The following is an 18,940-nucleotide window of genomic DNA, read 5'->3' on the forward strand; positions in this document are numbered from 1 at the left end:
AGAGGAACTGAGTTCAAATGTTGTCTTGACCTTTTTACATCAGTTTGGGCATTGGAAAGGGCATGGGCAGAAAGAAAAAAAAGGCAAAATGAACCAGTTTTAAACTCTTGGCAATTAGATGTAATCCAAAGTTTCAGGGTCTTTAGAATAAAGCATTACTATTGATAACTTTAGCACATGTTAGAATTGAAATGTAAAGAGTCCTTTTTTTAATCAATAAAGTAAACCTATAATCGATGGTGAGAAAGGTTATTCAAAATGACTCAGAATTAGTAGATGTCAGTAAGTCAGTGGGTGCCCCATAATAAAGTCAACAGGAAGAACTAAAGAAGAAAAGAGGAAAGGAGAGATAAAATCAATCATTTTATCTGGAATTAGAAGGCTATACCAACTTGAATCATGAATGAACTATACCAGAGTTCAGGCCATTTTTTCCAGAGAAGGATTTGGCTTTCCATATAGTTCATTTATTCATAGTTTTCTAAGACAGCATTCCTTATCCTCTTCTCCAACCTTAATTCCATTTCTCTAAAGCATAGTATGATTGCTAACCAGCATAGAACCTTCCAGTGGGGAGAGGATCAAAGCAAGGATTAATAACATATGATAGCTTCCAGATGGCAGCAGTAAGAAACCTGGGTCTTTGTTTTGCAATGTTAAGAGAATAATAACAATCTTATATATTTACAGTGCATGTGTACAAATATCACTCTATTTCATCCTCAGTACAACTCTTTGAGGTAGGCAGGGTGACAACAATCATTAAAAAATTAGAGGTTATTTCTATGCTTTTTCCTCAACATGACTCATTTCACCATGTAGGTTGTGTAAGGTAAACTTTATGGAGTAGATAGGCTTTAGTTGGGCGTTTTAAGATGGTGAAATTTGTCAGTGAAAGATGGAAAATAGAATTACAGGTAAAAATGCACGTAGACATTGAGAAAAGTGAGGATGATACTTGTCAGGTTAACACCGATCAGCTGAATTGAAGAGTAACATGGAAATGTCCTCACGTGAGGCTTGTACACCGGGCCAAAGAATTTGAATTTTATCCTGTCATGATGGACAGCAGTGGTCAGGCAAGTGACAGCATGTCTCCATGTTTATGGAAAAATAGTCAGCTCAATAAATATTCAGGTTGCATTTACAAGTGGTTAACTGGAAGCTGGTGCGACGTGATGAGGACCTATGTTAAATAGAGGGCGACAGATAAAAAAAAAGGAACCAAGACAGGAGATGATTAGACAAAATGATAAATATTCCTGGAATGTTAATTTTTAAGATTCTATTACTCATTTCTAATAGAGATCCCAGCTATTCCAACAATAATCTTCCCTCAACTCAGATTTTACTGGCAGCCCTATTTTCTTTCACTCTCTTGTTCTTCCTTCCTCCTATCCATCTGTTCTCACATGAAGAGTAAAAGTCATAGGTTGGGGGTGGGAATAAGGGATAAAATGTCAAGATCAAAGAGGGTCTTTGTGCATTATCAGGGGAACAGGTCAAGCCTGACCTGAGTTCCCTCAAGTTCCAGAATCCCCCAGACATCCCTTCTTAGAAAAGACTAAAGCAAAACTCCACAAGCCCACAAAGACCTTGTCTTGGTTGCAACGTTAACCAGTTCCTCCATTTATCCAGAGTGCTTTGTCTTCCCTTCCAGTCCTCTGCTTGTACTTGCACTTGAGGATGGCACACTCGAGGGGAAATTGGGACTTCTTTTGAGGAAATAGCCGAGGGATATCTGTCTCCATGGGAGTCTGTCAATATTCAATTCCAGGATCAGTAGGAAGTATTATGAATATCCTAATGACCCTGCCTCGGTACCACTCTTATTGCTTGTGCCCTGGACGTTTTGGGATCACACTTTCTAAATGCATATTTTTAAGGATGAGGAAGAAAAAAGAAATGTGAATGAGAAGAGATAGCAAAAAGAGAGCTTCATTTGTCCCTGAATGCTTTTGTGGCCCCTTGAGCTCCCCATCCCTTCTCTGAGGAGCAATTAGTCCATCCTGAGCTCCTCTCTCTAAGCCAGCAGCCTCTTGCTCTCCAGACACCCCAGGGTCATGTCCCAGAAGCTCATCCAGATCACACTCCTGCACCATGGAAACTCACCCATGGGTCCTATGTCTCCAAGGTGCCAGTTAACCCAATAATCAAATCTCTGAGCTTAAGGGGATAATAGAGACCCTCACTTCACTGCAAGATTCTGTCTGCCCAAGTAATTCATGGACATTTCAGCAATTATTTTTAGAAGATAATTCTTCCATATAGCACCCTTGGAGGAACCAGTTGGGGTTAGTTTTAGGAGTAACAGGAGTCTTCCAATTGTATTGTATAAGTCACAGCCTGCCTTGGCTAGATCTGTCAAAGCAAGTACCAAAAGACTGAGGCAGTCTGATATATATGGGCTTTGGGGCTAGCCAGCCTGGGTTCAAATTACAGCTAACAATTTCTTGTTATTGAACTTGTTATGTAACTGGTCTGTGCCTTGATCTCCTCATTCATAGTACAGAATCTATATAATAGAACTGTTGGAGTATTAAATAAAATAAGATTAAAGAAAACAGCACAGTTGCTGGGTACGTGCTAAGCACTCTTTGCACATAATGTATCTTCTTCACTATGTTTTCTTACCAGAGCTGCTGTTCTCTTTTCCTTCCTTGAGCTAAGCAGTTATATCATGATTTTGTCTTTAGACCCAACAAGGATAACTAGCAGGAGTCATCAAATATCTGGATGTTAGCACTGGGGAAATCTTGGAAATCCCTGTGCACTGATTTCAGGGCTGCTTTCTGTAGTCCCTATGCTGAGGTAATGGAGGGCAGGGGTCTAGCAACATAAGGACACACCCACCTTTTCTAAACCAGAGCACCCCCCTCTTAACTGTTTGATGTATTGGATTTCCATGGAAGACTTCTTTGAAAGAACACTTTCCATCATGGGATATCAAGGGGGACAAAAAGAAAAAAAAAGGTTGAAAACTACTGAATTGTAGTCCAAGCTTCTCATCATACCACAGAAGGTGTAATGACTCAATGGTAGGTAACCTCCTGATTTTGGTGTTTGTGAAGCAGGCAGTTGTAAATCAGCCTTTGAAATGAAAAGCAACCCCCGGGCTCCCCAAGTTCACCTTCATTCTTGTGCTTTGTTCCATCTTACTAGCTCTTGTGCATTTTGTTGAGTAGGAGACTGACATCCCCCAACCCCCAAGAATACATGACTTGTCACCTGGCTTAATGGCTTTTGACTCGCTTAGGGACAATTTGCCTTATGCAGGTCGCAAATCTTTTATGGCCAGCTTAATGCTCACACAAATGCAGGGAAGCCCAGGTCCCCAACATCAATAATAGACCCACACGTCACACCCCCAACTGAGGTCACACCAATAGCACTTTATGTCACAGACTCAATTATGGTGAATCATTTTTAAAGCACTTTCCTTCTAAGGCTGCCTTCAGTGAGATCCATTGTTAAAGCTGAGAGTGTTAAGAAGAAGAGAGAAATAATTTTGCCTAACTGGAAATTTCTCAGATAAATTCAGTTAGAAGAATTTCCTTCTTGGTGAGAGATTGAGGTTATTTAGTTTTGTAAAATGAACACCATTTATCCTTATTTTCCTCTCAAAGTACCTCTTACTTGGTAGCTGAAGGTACTTTATGGTGTCAGAGTGGGATCATAAATAATAGAAAGGTACATTTTTATCTCTTAAGCAATGCTCTCTTCAAAACTGAACACATTACCACAGCATTATATTACTTACTAGAGAGATTATTGGGTCCTGGTGATAACACTGGATGACAACATGGAGAACTATCAAGGTTTGGATGCACTGAAGATGAAATCAGTCTTGCCCTCACCCACAATACCCAACGAGTTGCAGCCAAAGCTTCCTAAACACAATGAGTCTGTTGGCTAGTGAGAGTCAGTTCTGTCCCTAAACACATTATGATCCCTTCTATCTTAGTTCTAATGACCCTGATCTGCTCAGGTGTTAGTATTCTGGAAGGTAACTGACCCTGGTTTCTCACCTTCTTCCTCTCTCCCAAGAGAAATCTTACAGGAGATCCAGAGACTTCGGCTAGAGCATGAACAAGCTTCTCAGCCCACACCAGAAAAGGCGCAGCAAAATCCCACCCTGCTGGCAGAACTCCGGCTCCTCAGGTAAGAGAGGCATCTGCCTTATCTCAGAGAATACAGATGTTTGAGATATTTAATAGAGTCTTGCTGTGTCTAGCCAGGACACAGACATGGCCACCATACCTGCTGATGTTTGTTTGTTTGTTTGTTTGTTTGTTTCATACTGCACACCTAATTGCTGAGATTTTGAGGGTCTAGTGAGAAGTTGTTTGTATTTTATTATTTTATTTGCTACAGAGAAAAGGAAACAGTGTTCTTTGGATCAAAAACAACATTTCTCACTGGAAGAAAAAACTTGAACTAAGCTCTTTTTAATTACTTTGCAATATCAATAATGTATTTATGTTATAAATGATCAACAAACAAATAAACAAAGCTAATAAACATCACACATTTTGAAACTTAAAAATCGGTCTGTAATTCATAAAAAGGAGTCTGTTTTTTCTCTAAATCCTAGACTCTAATAGCATTATATACTGATCTTAAAAAATAGACCTCAGCCATTGCTTTGTTGAATTCTGGTGTGTCCATGTGACTCTTTGAGCTATGGCCGCCATGTTTCCTAACTTTGACCCCCTCCCCTACCTTGGGAGGTGAATCTCCTCTCTCTCCCCCTCTCTAATTTACTTTGTAAATAAACTATATTTTCCAATCTAAAAAAAAAATAGGCTTCACACCTTCTTATTATGCAAATGAATTAAAAATTCTCATCTTGTTTAGTCTGTCATCATAAGATATTTGAGTTGGAAGGGACCATAGAAGCCATCTGATTCAACCCCTGAATTTCAGTTCACTTTTTAGAGTCAGAAACTAGAGTAGCAGACCCAGAATAAGGACTATCGTTCCTCTCGCTACCGCAAGATGAAAGTCTTGCTGTGGTCTTCATGTCAGATGGGCTTGGAATATGGCAGGAACTCAAATGTATTTATGTAGCAAACAACACAAAAATAAATCCAAAGACATTGCCTCTTAGAAATGTCATATTGATCTTTCACAAGGCACATTTAGTTAGCAAGTATTACATTCCTTTCAGTTTGGTGCCAAGTACATTCCAGGTATATCTATTACTCTGAGTCATAGTTTTTATAGTAAGTACAGATACCTCTTCTCAGAAACCCTTGTCAGGATTAGTGCCTTTTTCTTCCTCTGTACAAAGAGACTAAATTAAGCAGGTTGTGTATGACTATTTTTGGATTTTACCAAGTCCCTGTTGACTGCAGTCATGGATGCTTTGGGGGGTTCCATCCCAGCTCTGTTCTTTGGATTCATAAACATCTGAGCACTGCAGCATTCCTGACCCAAACTGTGGGCCTATCTGCTCCCTGACTGGGATCCCCTCGACCCCCCCACCAGGCTCATGCACTGGCTGGATGAGTAGACCCACTAGAGTCTTGACTTGTGAAAAGATCTGCCAATCCTGTGGCTTCTAAGCACTGGTTAATATGAAAAGATCACACCATACTTTTGAATAACAAAATAATTTAATGAAAGAAACATAAATTCTTCCTTCTCAACCTATATGAATTCTGATCCTACCTGCAGAGAAATGTTAAAAATCCTAGCATAGGCCAGGCTCACTGGCTCAGCCTGTAATCCTAGTACTTTGGGAGGCCGAGACATGTGGATTGCCTGAGCCCGCAGGTTCGAGAACAGCCAGGGCGATTTGGCAAGACCTCATCTCTACAATAAATCAAAAATTAGCCAGGCGTGGTAGTGCTTGCCTGTCATTCTGGCTACCTGGAAGGCTGAGGTGGAAGGATCGCCGGAGCCCCACAGGTCGACGCGGGGGTGGCCATGAGCTTGCCACTGCCCTCCAACCTGGCCAGTGGAGTAAGACTCCAACTCAACAAAAAAAGGGCAACCCCTTCGGGTCCCCTCCCACTGTGGGAGTTTTTCTGTCCTATCAATAAATCCTGCTTTTAAAAAAAATGCTTGCATATTCTGGCCAGGCACAGTAGCTCACACCTGTAATCCTAACACTTTGGGAGGCAGAAACAAGAGGATTGCCTGAGCCCAAGAGTTCAAGCAGCCTGGGCAACTTGGTGAGACTTCCTCTCTACAATAAATCAAAAATATTAGCCAAGTGTGGTGGCGCACACCTACAGTCCCAGCTACTTGGAAGGCTGAGGTGGAAGGATCACCTGAACCCAGCAGATAGAGGCTGTGGTGGCCACTGCACTCCAACCTGGGTGACAGTGAGACTCCAACTCGAGAAAGAAAAAAAAAAGAGAGAGAGAAATTCTTGCATGTTTTACTATGCTATCACCCAGAAGGGGTGAAAATGAAAAGAAAGAAAAAGTGATATTTCATATCATTATCCTCATCAAAGTCATTTAAAAGTGAACGTCTCCTTGAAAGTGTCTCTTGCCAAATGAGATCATGATGTAGGCCCTCTAAGCTCACAAGTTGGAAGTTAAGTTTAATGTACACAAAAATGTAACTGAATAAAGCAATTTGGAAATAGAGCTGTCCTCTGATTATACATCAGAGAACTTTCTGCCTGAAATCTTCTCTCTACCTCTGGTCTTCCCATGCTCTATTGGAGGGATGATGACTGGTTTTTCATCAGTGTTTTTATCAGTTCCCCTCATTTAGCTTTTGCTTTCAAAAGTATCTGGTTGCCTTTGAATGATACAGTCTGGGAAGGCATTTTGATGTGCCTGACTCACTGATGATGTATTTTCCAACTGGTATATCTTCCCTCCTTGACATTGCCATCTTGGAACAGACTGATAATCCTAACCATCCTTCTGGCTCTAACTTGTGGACATCCCACAACCCCCACTAAGCCCAAAGCTCCACTAAGGAGTCTGGATTGACAGAGACCTTCCGAGCTTTTGGCCCACACGAAGTCCTGAGGCCTGAGACACATCATATTCTGCACGTTTCTTCTGCCTGGAAGAAGAAATCCCCTTTCTTTTTTAAAATTTTTTATTTTAAAGATGTGGGATACAATTCAGGGTTAGGTATACAAATGTCCATTATGCAAGTACCCCTGTTGATGAGGTGTGCCCCCTCTCCCAGCAGTTTTCCACTACTGCCAAACCCTTTCTTATAGTATTATGATAATTATCTCTTTAGATACTTAGCAGACTTTACTCTGTGCTAAGCATTTATGCAATTTTCGGATTTCAAAGAAACCCTGAGATTCCAGGTTAAGAAAACCCACTCATCATGTCAGATTTTCAAAGAGCTCCAAAGCATGGCATCTTGCAAAGTTACCTTGGCCTTAGTTTGCATTGAGCAGTACCCATATGAAGCAGCCACAAAGAACTCTATCTCATAGCTTTCACAGCGTTTTCTCCACTGCATCCTTCATGAACCTCAACAGGAAAAATGTCTTTCAGCTGGGAGGCAGAGCTGGGAGAAAAGAAAGCAGAGCTTTGCTTTTCGTTAACACATACGTTTATACTTAAGAGCACTATGATCTTTCTAAATGATCATGTTTTCCTTTTTACTTTAGTTTCAAGGAAACTGAAAGTCGACTTTACAGCCCAGAACAGGCAATGAATAGGATTAGAAGATAGACCTTTCTTTGTGCCAATCTGACGCTTACTATGCACTAAGCTCTACATACACTGTGCTGTATAATTGCTATAACAAACCTAGAAGATAGACACTATTATTCTACTTCTTTTCTGAATGAGAAGCTGAAATTCACAGAATTTAAGTAAAAGTGTAGACATCATAATCCTTCACATGAAGTGTATGTGTGTGTGTATATATATATGTTTGTGCATAATTTATGTTATGTATAATTTAGAAAATGATGTCTAATTTATGTACATATTTTCTTTTTTTTTTTTTTTTTGAGTTGGAGTCTCACTCTGTCACCCAGACTGGAGTGCAGTGGCCACTCCCGGTCACCGCAGCCTCAACCTGCTGGGCTCCAGCGATCCTTCCGCCTCAGCCTTCCGAGTAGCCGGAATTACAGGCGCGTGCTACCACGCCTGGCTAATTTTTTGATTTATTGTAGAGATGAGGTGTCACCTGCCCAGGCGGGTCTCGAACCCGCGGGCTCAGGCAATCCACTCACCTCAGCCTCCCAAAGGCGTGGGATTACAGGCTGAACCACCGAGCCCGGCTTATGTACATATTTTTTAAGAAAAAATTATTTTGTGTAACCACCCTCAAATTCAGGAAAGTTAACGTTGAGATACATCATTATTTAATATAAAAAATTAAATATCAATATTAAAGAAAGGAGGTTTTAACATGTAAATATTAGAAATAATCTGACAGAATTTCAAAATGAAAGGCATTTCTCTAGAGATGTATACATTTAGTTCTAGGAAAATAAAATCACTTTTTAGTCCTTGTTTTCTCATTCTCCTTGGAATGGTGGAGGCTGTAACACAGATTTGTTATTAGACCCACATTTGATAAACACTAGTGTAACATTGATAGAGAAGATTGAATTAGCTTATTATTAAACAAATATGCTGGACACAGTGACTCACACCTGTAATCCCAGTACTTTGGGAGGCTGAGGCAGGAGAATTGTTTGAGTCCAAGAATTCAAAGCCAGTCTGAAAAATATGGTGAGACCTCTTCTCTACAAAAAATAAAAAAATTAACTGGGCATGGTGGCACATGCCTGTAGTCCCAGCTACTCAGAAGACTGAAGCAAAAGGATCACTTGAGCCTAGAAGGTCGAGTCTGCAGTGAGCCGTGATTATGCCACTGCACTTCAGTCTGGGTAACAGAATGAGACTTTGACTCAAAAAAAAAAAGATATTATTAAATGAAATTTTTAATTGAATTAATGTCATGTTTTTAGGAGTTATAACTGTAAAATAAACATACAAGTAAGATTTTTTTAATGTTGACTAATTATAATTTAATACCAGTTAGTTTCTTGGTATGTGATAACTTTTAAATGCCTTTCTAAGTATTTCTCAACTACAGCATTAGAATTTTATTTTAACCATGTTTCCAAAGTACTCCTATGGACTAAAGACCAAAAATTACAGAGCAGTATCAAGAAAAGAACTGGAAATAAATCAGAAAACATGATCTACTCTTGTAGCAAGGCCTACTGTGGATGTACTTGGAACATCATGTGCAGAAAAGGTTAAAGAAAAACAGCTCATGGGTTTGTCATTGCAAAATATTTTTGAATGGGGCAAGATTTTGGAAAGTAGAATTCTTTGGCCCAGGAAGACAAAGACTAAAATAAGATACTATTATGGCCTATAAAACTATGATGTTTCTGTGGATTCAGAAAAGAGGCCATTGTAAAGGAACTCCAAGGAAGGATTGCTTCAGGAGTAGACCGTAAGTGGCAATAATAGCTAAAAATATAAAGATATTCAAAAAGCACTGAGAGATGTTTATAAAATTTTAAATTCATAATATATTATTTTTTAAAAAGTTTATATGAATGTAACTTAGAAATGTCTAATTTATATCCTTAACCTGTGGTCCCACAAAATAATCTTTCAGTCAGATGAACCATTGTCCTAGCTCACTGTGACTTTTTATATTGTCTCTTATTTCCGAGTTTTTGTTATAGTTCCACTTGATATGGTATCTATGCCATTGAAACTAGCCATACCCATTCATACACTGATACATGCACATTTAAAGCATCCACAGATTTAACTACTAATGTCTGAAAATCAAACACAAATCTTTGGGACAAGGGAAAAATTGTATGTATTATTAACTCAGTAATGATCATTAAAAAATGGCTGTGAAATTGATTTGAAAACTACACAGATACTTCAGAAATGTAAACCATTAACACCCCGTCATACTATTTCCTTTCTTTCCTCCTTCAAAGATATTTTTGGTACCTCTTAGTGTCAACATAAGTGATAGAGTGTAGATTGTCCTTAGCAGTTTTCATTGTTTCTGACAGTTTAATAAAAAAGTCTGTAAAATAACAGAATTAAACATAAATCTTTTTTTTTTTTTCCATTAATCAGTATTTTTTATTATGGTTTTGTGGGGTACAGTTAAGGGTTAGGTGTACAATGACGTTTCATTCAGGCACCCTGTAGATAAGAAGTGTTTTCCCATCCCCCGACAGATATTTGCTACTGTTAATCCCATCCCCCTCCCCCCCATAGTTTCCCAGTACCATCAGTCATTTTCTCATAGTATTGCATTGGGTGTTCAAGGTCCATTATATGAGTGAGAACATGTGATATTCGGATTTTTGTTTTTGTGAGAGGTCACTCAGTATTATAGACTCTAGTTCCATCCAGGTTGCAGCGAAATTCATGATTTTGTTCTTTTTTATGGCTGCATAGTATTCCATCGTGTATATGTACCACATTTTTTTAATCCAGTCCTCTTTTGATGGGCAGCATGGTTGTTTCCAGGTTCTTGCTATTGTGAACAATGCTGCGATAAACATACGTGTGCAGGTATCTTTTTTATAGAGTGATTTGTGTTCTTCAGGGTATATTCCCAGTAGGGGGATTGCAGGGTCATATGGAAGGTCAATTTTTAGAGCTTTTAGGAATCGCCACACTGCTTTCCACAGAGGTTGCACTAGTTTACACTCCCACCAACAGTGTAGAAGTGTTCCCTTTTCACCACACCCTCTCCAGCAGCTGTTATTTTTTGAGTTGTTGATAATTGCCATTCTGACTGGAGTTAGGTGGTATCTCAGTGTGGTTTTGATTTGCATCTCCCTGATGATTAGTGAGGTTGAGCATTTCTTCATGTGTTTGTTGGCTGCTCGAATGTCTTCTTTTGTGAAGTGTCTGTTCATGTCTTTTGCCCATTTTATAATGGGGTTGTTTGTTTTCTTCTTTTCAGTACGCTTCAGTTCCTTGTAGATCCAGGATGTTAAGCCTTTGTCATAAACATAAATCTTATATATCATTTTCAATTGTAGAACAATTATATAGGAATTCCTTTATTGTAACTTTCTATGAAACCAAACCCAAACTAAAACATTTAGATTATCTATATACTATTAATATTTCACCTCTGAAAGACATCTTACTATGTGCTGAAGATAGAAGAGACTTAAAATGGACTTTTCTAAATTAGATTTCCAAAAACCAAGGTAATCAATATTGTCTTAGAATCTATAAAAGAGTTCTTGGAAAATCTGTAGGATTGGCATTTTTCAGTGACAATTTTATTTTTGTTTGTTGTCTCAGGGAAACCCAAGGAACAGCACAGGGCCCACTACATAGTAAGCATTCAGAAAATATTTCACTGGATGGTTAATTAATTCAGGGTATAAGGGTGGAAATGTATAAAATGTTTTTAATTCTGTTTAAGCATAGCATGACTTCTAACAAATAAAAGGATGCCTCAAGCTGTAATTGTTCATTCGTTTGACAATGGTTCCCTACCCAGTATCCATTTCAGACACCTAGAAATGCCCTTTTTCTGATAATCCACTAGTCCTCCAAGAATGGGAAATTGTTATGTCAGAGAGTTAAATGCTGTACTGCTTCTGATGATAATTGCTTCTTTCTTAGACAGCGCAAGGATGAACTAGAACAGAGAATGTCTGCTCTCCAGGAGAGCCGGCGAGAGCTAATGGTCCAGTTAGAAGGTCTCATGAAGCTACTAAAGGTAAGACAAGTCAAATAAATGTTTCCTAGACTTATTTACTATGTCATTTGTGAAAAATTTTTGCACATAATGTGCAGTGGTTTTTCCAATGACTCCATGTGTTTTCCCCCAAAATGTTGTTTCACACTCAGATGTAGAACCATTTCTTAGACCAATGAAACAGTAGCAGTCCATTTTAGAGTTTGATCTTACTCATTACCTGGTACCAGATGGCCAAGGGCCTTCATGGGGCAACTTCTTCATGGCTTATTTCCAGTTCTTTTGTGTTCTTGAAAGTAATAAAACTGGATTTATTTAGAGATATTTTGTATTTAATAACATTTGGTAATTCTGATTAAATTGAACAGAGGCTAATGTCAAATTCAGAAAAATTAAGATACAGCTATTAAATAATTTTGGTGCTAATAGTTTTATTAAGAAAATTGACTTTGTCGATTTCAGTAGAATATTTATCCCATCTGTGTGGCTTAAGCAGTAAGTCACATGATTTCTAGTGGTCTCAAATGCCATCTATAAATGAGACTATCTCCTTACTCTTCTGTAGCTATAGTGTTGAATATGACAATCTATAAGTCTTCTCTGGAGTGCTGTAATCTATTTTTCTCACTGGGAAGTAACATTCTTCTTTTAATAAAGCCTTATTCCCTTCTTCAATATACATTAAATTACATTTCAAGCCAAAAGCAGACAAATTATGACCATGTGTCCACAGTCAGACAAGTAGAAGTGTCAGAGCTGAGTGTAAACAAGCATGAACCAGCATGAATGGGAACTGCAACATGTCAAGGGCAGGAAATGAAACTTCTGATAGGAGAATGATGAAGTGACAGCTCACTTGTGAGAGGAGGTGTCCTGACTTTCAGCCCATGGGTCCTGTACATCCCCTACATACCTACATTTGTTGTTTTCGTTTTACCTACCCTTTCTCCCTCCCTCCCTTCCTTCCTTTCTTCTTTCCTTCTCTCCTTTTTCTTCTCTTTCTCCTTTCTTTTTCTTTCTTTCTTTTTCTTCTTTCTCTCCTTTTTCTGTTTGATTCTTTTTCTTTCATTCATTCTTTCTGTCTCTTTCCTTCTTTCTTTCATTTCTTCAGCAAGTGTTTCCTGTTTTGTTTTGTTTTGTTTAAGTAGGCTATGTCCCAGACCCTACTTTTTCTTTCATTTTTTTTACTGTGTTTTATTCCTTAGCTTTTTCCACCATCAGTGTCCTCTTTAACAGTGTTGGAAATGTTTATCTTCACACAACACAATTTACTTTTCTGTAGATTAGCCATGTAAAGTGTAACATTTAGTATTGGTTGTCTCATCTTGGACAAGACAGGACTAGATAATGAATAACCTACTGCTTTTTCTGGCCCGTTATCTCATTTGATAACCCAGAAAATCTCTTCCTGCTTCCATTTCCAAATATACCAAATGAAGAAGACTGAACCTATCTTTCCCTTCAGTGAATAAGAAGCTTTGAAAACTACCCCTTGTATGGCTTCTGTCTCCATAGGGATGAAATTTTCACTATGGGCTAGGCCATCTTGGCATCCATATAGCCCAACTAAGCACAGCCTTTGTATCAAGATGTGCAAACACCAGGATAAAGAGATAGATCATGTTGAAAGATGGTTGGACACACAGAGGACAGAGAGTCTCAAATAACTAAGTGGACTTGGAGCTGAGGTAGCAGAGGTCTGCACCTGCCATCATAGTTGTGTTGATGTTTCCCCTGTCTTGCGTTCCCTCACACTGTGTACATATTATTGGCATCCTGGGTAATCTAACTGTTATTGATTCAATCTTTCTGTAGGAAGAAGAACTGAAACAGGGAGTAAGTTTTGTCCCCTACTGCAGGTCTTAACTAACAGTGGAGGGGCCTGCCGACCTGCCGTTCTCTCAGTGCTTTTGCCTCTAATGTATGTTAATGCTTCAGTTTGGAAAGAGAAAAAAAAATCATACTAATTTGCTTCCTTTTCAATGTAGTGCTTGAATTTAGAGATATAAAATTTAGCATTTTTAAAAATAATCATCACTACTATCAACATCAAAAGAAAAGGTAATTACATCTTTTAGAAAGGGAACATGTTGTCATTTGTTGGAAACGTTTTAGGTCCCCAGGGGTATAAGTTTCAAACCAGTCTTATGCTTTTTAGGTTGTTGATTAGACCCTTCTCCTAAGTAGAAAGATGACTACCACAGTCACTAGAGGTACACTGAGCTTCACATCATCTCAAAACCCACAGCACTCAGAAGCTAACCTCCACCTCCCATGCTGTGACTATTCAGCTCAGGATCTGTTTTGCTGAAAAGGTGTGGAATCTCTTTTTATAAAAATCAGGCAATTAAATCTCTTTTCATCTCATGATTATTAAGTCCTGTTCTTCACTGCTCACTGGAAAGCACTCAATCTTGTGAAAGATTATACTCAGCAACTGATTCTTCACTGTCCATCTTTTTGGTTTTTCCCCAAAGCAGCATCCTTACTGTTGGTTAACAGTAATCTCTGAAGAATAGGTATTTTTTCAGCCTTTCTTTTAGTACCAAAAACCTTTCTGCACTGTGAGCTCAGGTCATTACATACATTTTTTTTTTTTTTTTTTTCTGGAAAGATGGGCATTGTGACTCTCTAACCGTAATCTAAACTGGAGCCTTTTCTAAACCTGTGGTCAGGTCCAGGAGCCAGCAGAGGGAGCAGCATACTAAAAAAAAATTAAATTAAATAGAAGCAAAATAAAATCAGCTTTAATTTCAACTGCATGTACCAAGTTGAGTATGACAATGTAGCCCATTCACTAGCATTATTTAAAACTTTCACATTATTTCCATGGATCAATTAGAACCACAGCCTGTTTAATTTCAACGTACCTTTTAATTCTTCTGTATGCTCTTTTCTATTATTCATTGTGTGTGTTTGTGTGTAACAAAGAATGTTTGCAAAATGCTGGACACATATTTACCTTTCATTTCCATCGTCTGTAAAAAAAGAAAGTGTAAAAAATCAATTGTAATGTCAGACAATAAAGAAAATGTATTACAGTATTTTGTATTTTGTGAAAAAAGTTACTTTACTAAAGTCAAATTTTAAGGAGAGACAGTTCCTCTGTGTGAAGGACACATGATATTTACAGCGTGTATAATTTCCCATCAATGCATACTTGGGGTGTTGCTATTGTATTTCCAGTGCACTTAGATCATGGTAGAGAAACATGCCTTTCTCACGGTATTTCTCTTTGCAGATGGCTTCTTTTCTTTCCTGTCTCTTCCTTAGCATGTGCTTAGAAAAAGGAAATAAGCCTCAAACATAGCCTTCTACCTCCTGGTGGAGACAGAGGGTATCGTGCCTTGGTTGGTCCGCTTTGCTTTAGCCATTTCCCTTGGAGATCCCTTCCCTACCATTTCCCAGGCAGCACATTTGTAAAAGGCTCCCATGGACCAGAAAGTTTGTAAGTAGGTGGATGCACAGAGCCAAACTCTGGCAGGACCCACTGTCCCCCCACTTTTCAACTCCTCCCCATGGAGCCCCTCAGCAAGGGTACCTCAGAGTAGGGACATAAGGGCCAGGAGTCCCTGCCATTCAGATGTCCACAATTCATTGTCTGGGTGGCGGGAGAATTTGCCTGTTTTACTTATTAATTTATTTGCTTTTATACCCAAGCCTCCTTCAGAAACCTGAGGGAGCTTACAACAAAAGACGTAAACAATGGCTTCGTAAAACTGAAATAGAAAAATCAACAACTAAAGAAAAGAAAATGTGAATATGCTAACCATAAGTCACAAAAGTGTTAGTCTGAGCTTTCTGGCAATGAAGCAAAAAAAGGAAATTATAATCTGTCATGTTGTCAGTACAGAAATACCACTTCTCAGGGGAACAAAACTTCTGTTGGCATAAAATATACAAGAAAGTCTTCACTTGGAGCTTTCTACAAGGAGTACAGGATAATAAGAAGGAAAAACGCAGTCCTGGATTTCATGTGGCTGTCTTTTATACTGACCTCCAGTCAAAATTGAAGATGGAACCTTATAAGTCCCAGCCCCATAGAGACAGTTCCACAGGGAAATAAATAAATGCCATCCAAATATATAGACTTCTCGTGGTATCACATGATCTAAGGAGAGAATTTAGAGGTTTTAGACTGGCATCTGCTTCTAAATTCTGTTTTTATTTATAAGCCTTTCCCCTTTGGGGATATCCTCTTTGTAAAACTAAACTTAAGACATCCCCACACAAAAAATTGTGCTTGATTTAAAAACCTCTATTTGCTTTATCGTAAGTCTGTGTGGTTCAATGTAGTGTTTTATTATACTGGTAAATATAATTTCTACTTACATTGTTTCTTGTTAGAGATAATGCATGAATTTATTCCTCTCAAGGAGAGAACATGAATTTTAAAAAAATAGTGCCTGTAATATAATGTGATGATTATGGTATCACAAGCAATAAATTTTTTTTTTTACAAACCTTGAATTGAAGTTATCCTACCCTCTTTCTTCTTTGTGTATCTAAGATTTATTGAAGGAACCATAAAAAGAACACTCATAAAAAGTTTAATAATGAAGGCAGCTGGTGTGTAATTGCAGTAACAATATGTTCCAGAGCTTCTGGTATGCCTCCAGTTTCAAATATTATGTACCAGTCTAAAATCAAACATCCTGACTTTGAGTCCAGAAAGTAAAATCTCCATATAATAATTTTCTTAGAATGGTTACTGGAGTTAGGCCTCAATTACAGTGGCCTCAGCTCTTTGCTCACAGCTGTAATATCTTGAGTAAGCTGATTAATTCCCTAGTAATTTATTTCAAACTACTGAGAATACATGGCTTATAGGATTGTTATATAGACTTGAAGTGATAGTAGATGCAAAAGCAGTTTGTAAAATGCTATATAAACACCAGAGATCAGTATGAATGTAAATATACACATATGAACAAGTATGTATAAACGTTTTTTTTGTTTTTTTTTTTTGAGTTGGAATCTCACTCTTGTCGCCCAGGTTGGAGTGCAGTGGTACGCTCACAGCCATCGCAGCCTCGACCTGCTGGACTTAGGTGATCCTTCCGTCTGAGCCTTCCAAGTAGCTGAAACTAGCGATGCATGCCACCACACCCAGCTCGTTTTTGTGATGTATCGTAGAGTCAAGGTCTCACCAAGTTGCCCAGGCTGGTCTCGAACCCCTGGGCTCGGGCAATCCTCTTGCCTCGGCCTCCCAAAGTGCTGGGATTACAGGCTGAGCCACCGCGCCCGGCTAAACTTTTCAAATTAGGCCAATATTTTACACACACGTACTCCTCTTCCTTACAGTTAACTAATGGTGCCTCCATCAGAAGTTTGAATAGGACTTTTAATTGGTCTGGATATCTTGTCATTGCCTTTTTTTTTTTTTTTTAAGTTGGAGTCTCACTCTGTCGCCCAGACTGGAGTGCAGTGGCCGCTCCCGGCCACCGCAGCCTCGACCTGCTGGGCTCTGGCGATCCTTCCGCCTCAGCCTTCCAAGTAGCCGGAATTACAGGCGCGTGCTACCACGCCCAGCTAATTTTTTGATTTATTGTAGAGATGAGGTCTCGCTGCCCAGGCGGGTCTCGAACCCGCGGGCTCAGGCCATCCACTCACCTCAGCCTCCCAAAGGCGCGGGATGACAGGCTGAGCCACCGAGCCCGGCGTCATTGCCTTTGAACAATGGAAAATGGAGTCGTTCGTATATTATAAAAAGTGACCGACTGCTCCAGTAAGATTATATTTTTCCATTTCTGGTAACATCAGGTGTGATCCTAGATCTGCCAATATCTGCAGAGTGTCGCTTGCACCCAAAGCTGAATAATCATTTTAAACGGGTAATTAAGTGAAAGGCTGAAAGTAGCAAATGCTCTATATAATGTGCGATAAACCATCCAAGATTTTTTTTCTGAAAGCCTTATTTATAATAGACATTTTTATCTGATAGAAGTAATTGGTACAGGGTGCATATTTTAGCCAAGGTTCAAAATTAAGTTTTTGTTAGTTTGCAGGGCTCTTTTTAAGGAATTTGCAGTAAGGATTGCCCCCCCCCCCCATAGAATTCATGCGTTCATAGGGATTCATTTTTAAAATTAGACTTTGGAATCAAATTATTCTTTATGGAGAATCATGTATAAGCATTGGTATTATGTTAAATACTAAAATGGTTCTAATTTGGTGGGGGGGGGGTCAGACATCTTTCCAGATTTCATCTCCTGCTGCTATTCTCTCTATTTACAACTAAAGGGTCCAATGAACTCAGGAAGTTGTAGTCATGAGATTCCTACTTCTTCTGAACACATTATGAATATGAGCCGGCCAGAAATGACCAGTTTTACCAACTTGGGTTTCATCTTCCTTTCTTTTTTGTATTCATACTCTTGGGTGGGTATTCTATGAAGTAGTGGACCAGTCAAAAGTGGTGGAGGGGAATAATTCACCTCATAAATGAGCAACTGCAATATAAGGACAAAATTGTCTAGTGTTCAGAAATGTACCTTCCCAGTCTCTCTCTCTACTCCTGTCCTCTCCTCTCCTCTCCTCTCCTCTCCTCTACACTCTTCCCCTCTCCTCTTCTCTCTCTCTCCCTCACCTTCTTATTTCATTAAGGATTGATTAATTCTAGAGAAGTAAAAATTATCTACCTGCTTAACAATCTTGGAAGATGGCTCTCTAGTTCAGAATACAGGCTATACTGGAAACTCCCAGTCTTGACTCCCCCCTTCGCAGCCTGATTTCTCTCTACTCCCCGCAGCCAGCCTGGTGCTACTGCTATGCTGGCTTCTTCTCACCCTCTCCACAGTACTCCTCATGCTACTACTCTATTGCTCATGACAGTCTAAGGCCCCCAGGAAACTCTACTCTTCTCCCAAGACTTCCTTTTTTCTGCCTGGAAATCTCCATTTTTAAAGCCCAAGTCGAATGATGCCTCCTGCCTGCCAGTCAGAATTAATCACCTCCTCAGTTTCCTCACAACACTCTATATACAACAACCTCTTTAGCAAGTCCAATTATAAAATTGATCATCAGTGTGATGAGAGTCAGAGAATGAATATCAGAAGAAAGGATGAAAAGAAGGTTGAATGTGGCTCAACACTGCTTTGCTATACCTTCCCTGACTGCTGGTTATAACTAGGCATGACTAGGCTGCATTCTCAGTCAAACCTGAAAGACACACTCTTTAGGTCAGGTGGGGGTTGGGGGGAGCTATATAATGCCCTGTCATGGTTTCTCCAGGGTATGCTGGTTCAACAGTTAGGCATTTGCTCCTTTCCTCGAAGCA

The 18,940-nt window shown here is 39.2% G+C and overlaps 1 protein-coding gene across 9 annotated transcripts in view; it reads left to right on the forward strand.

Moving 5' to 3' along the window:
- Positions 1-18,940, forward strand: part of DTNA (dystrobrevin alpha) — a 300,965-nt gene that overhangs the window by 260,217 nt on the left and 21,808 nt on the right. For 6 of the 9 annotated variants that reach the window (XM_021708883.1, XM_008051371.2, XM_008051378.1 and 3 more), the window contains 2 exons: positions 4,048-4,161; positions 11,586-11,682. In XM_021708883.1, the coding sequence (XP_021564558.1) occupies positions 4,048-4,161; positions 11,586-11,682 (211 nt within the window). Of the gene's footprint in view, positions 1-4,047; positions 4,162-11,585; positions 11,683-13,476; positions 16,132-18,940 lie in introns of those variants that run through there. The other 3 variants (XM_008051384.2, XM_021708893.1, XM_021708924.1) reach the window with 1 other exon arrangement.

The sequence above is a fragment of the Carlito syrichta genome, unplaced genomic scaffold, assembly GCF_000164805.1.
Source record: "Carlito syrichta isolate Samal-C Ts95f unplaced genomic scaffold, Tarsius_syrichta-2.0.1 Scaffold65441, whole genome shotgun sequence".
Classification (NCBI taxonomy): Eukaryota; Metazoa; Chordata; class Mammalia; order Primates; family Tarsiidae; genus Carlito; species Carlito syrichta.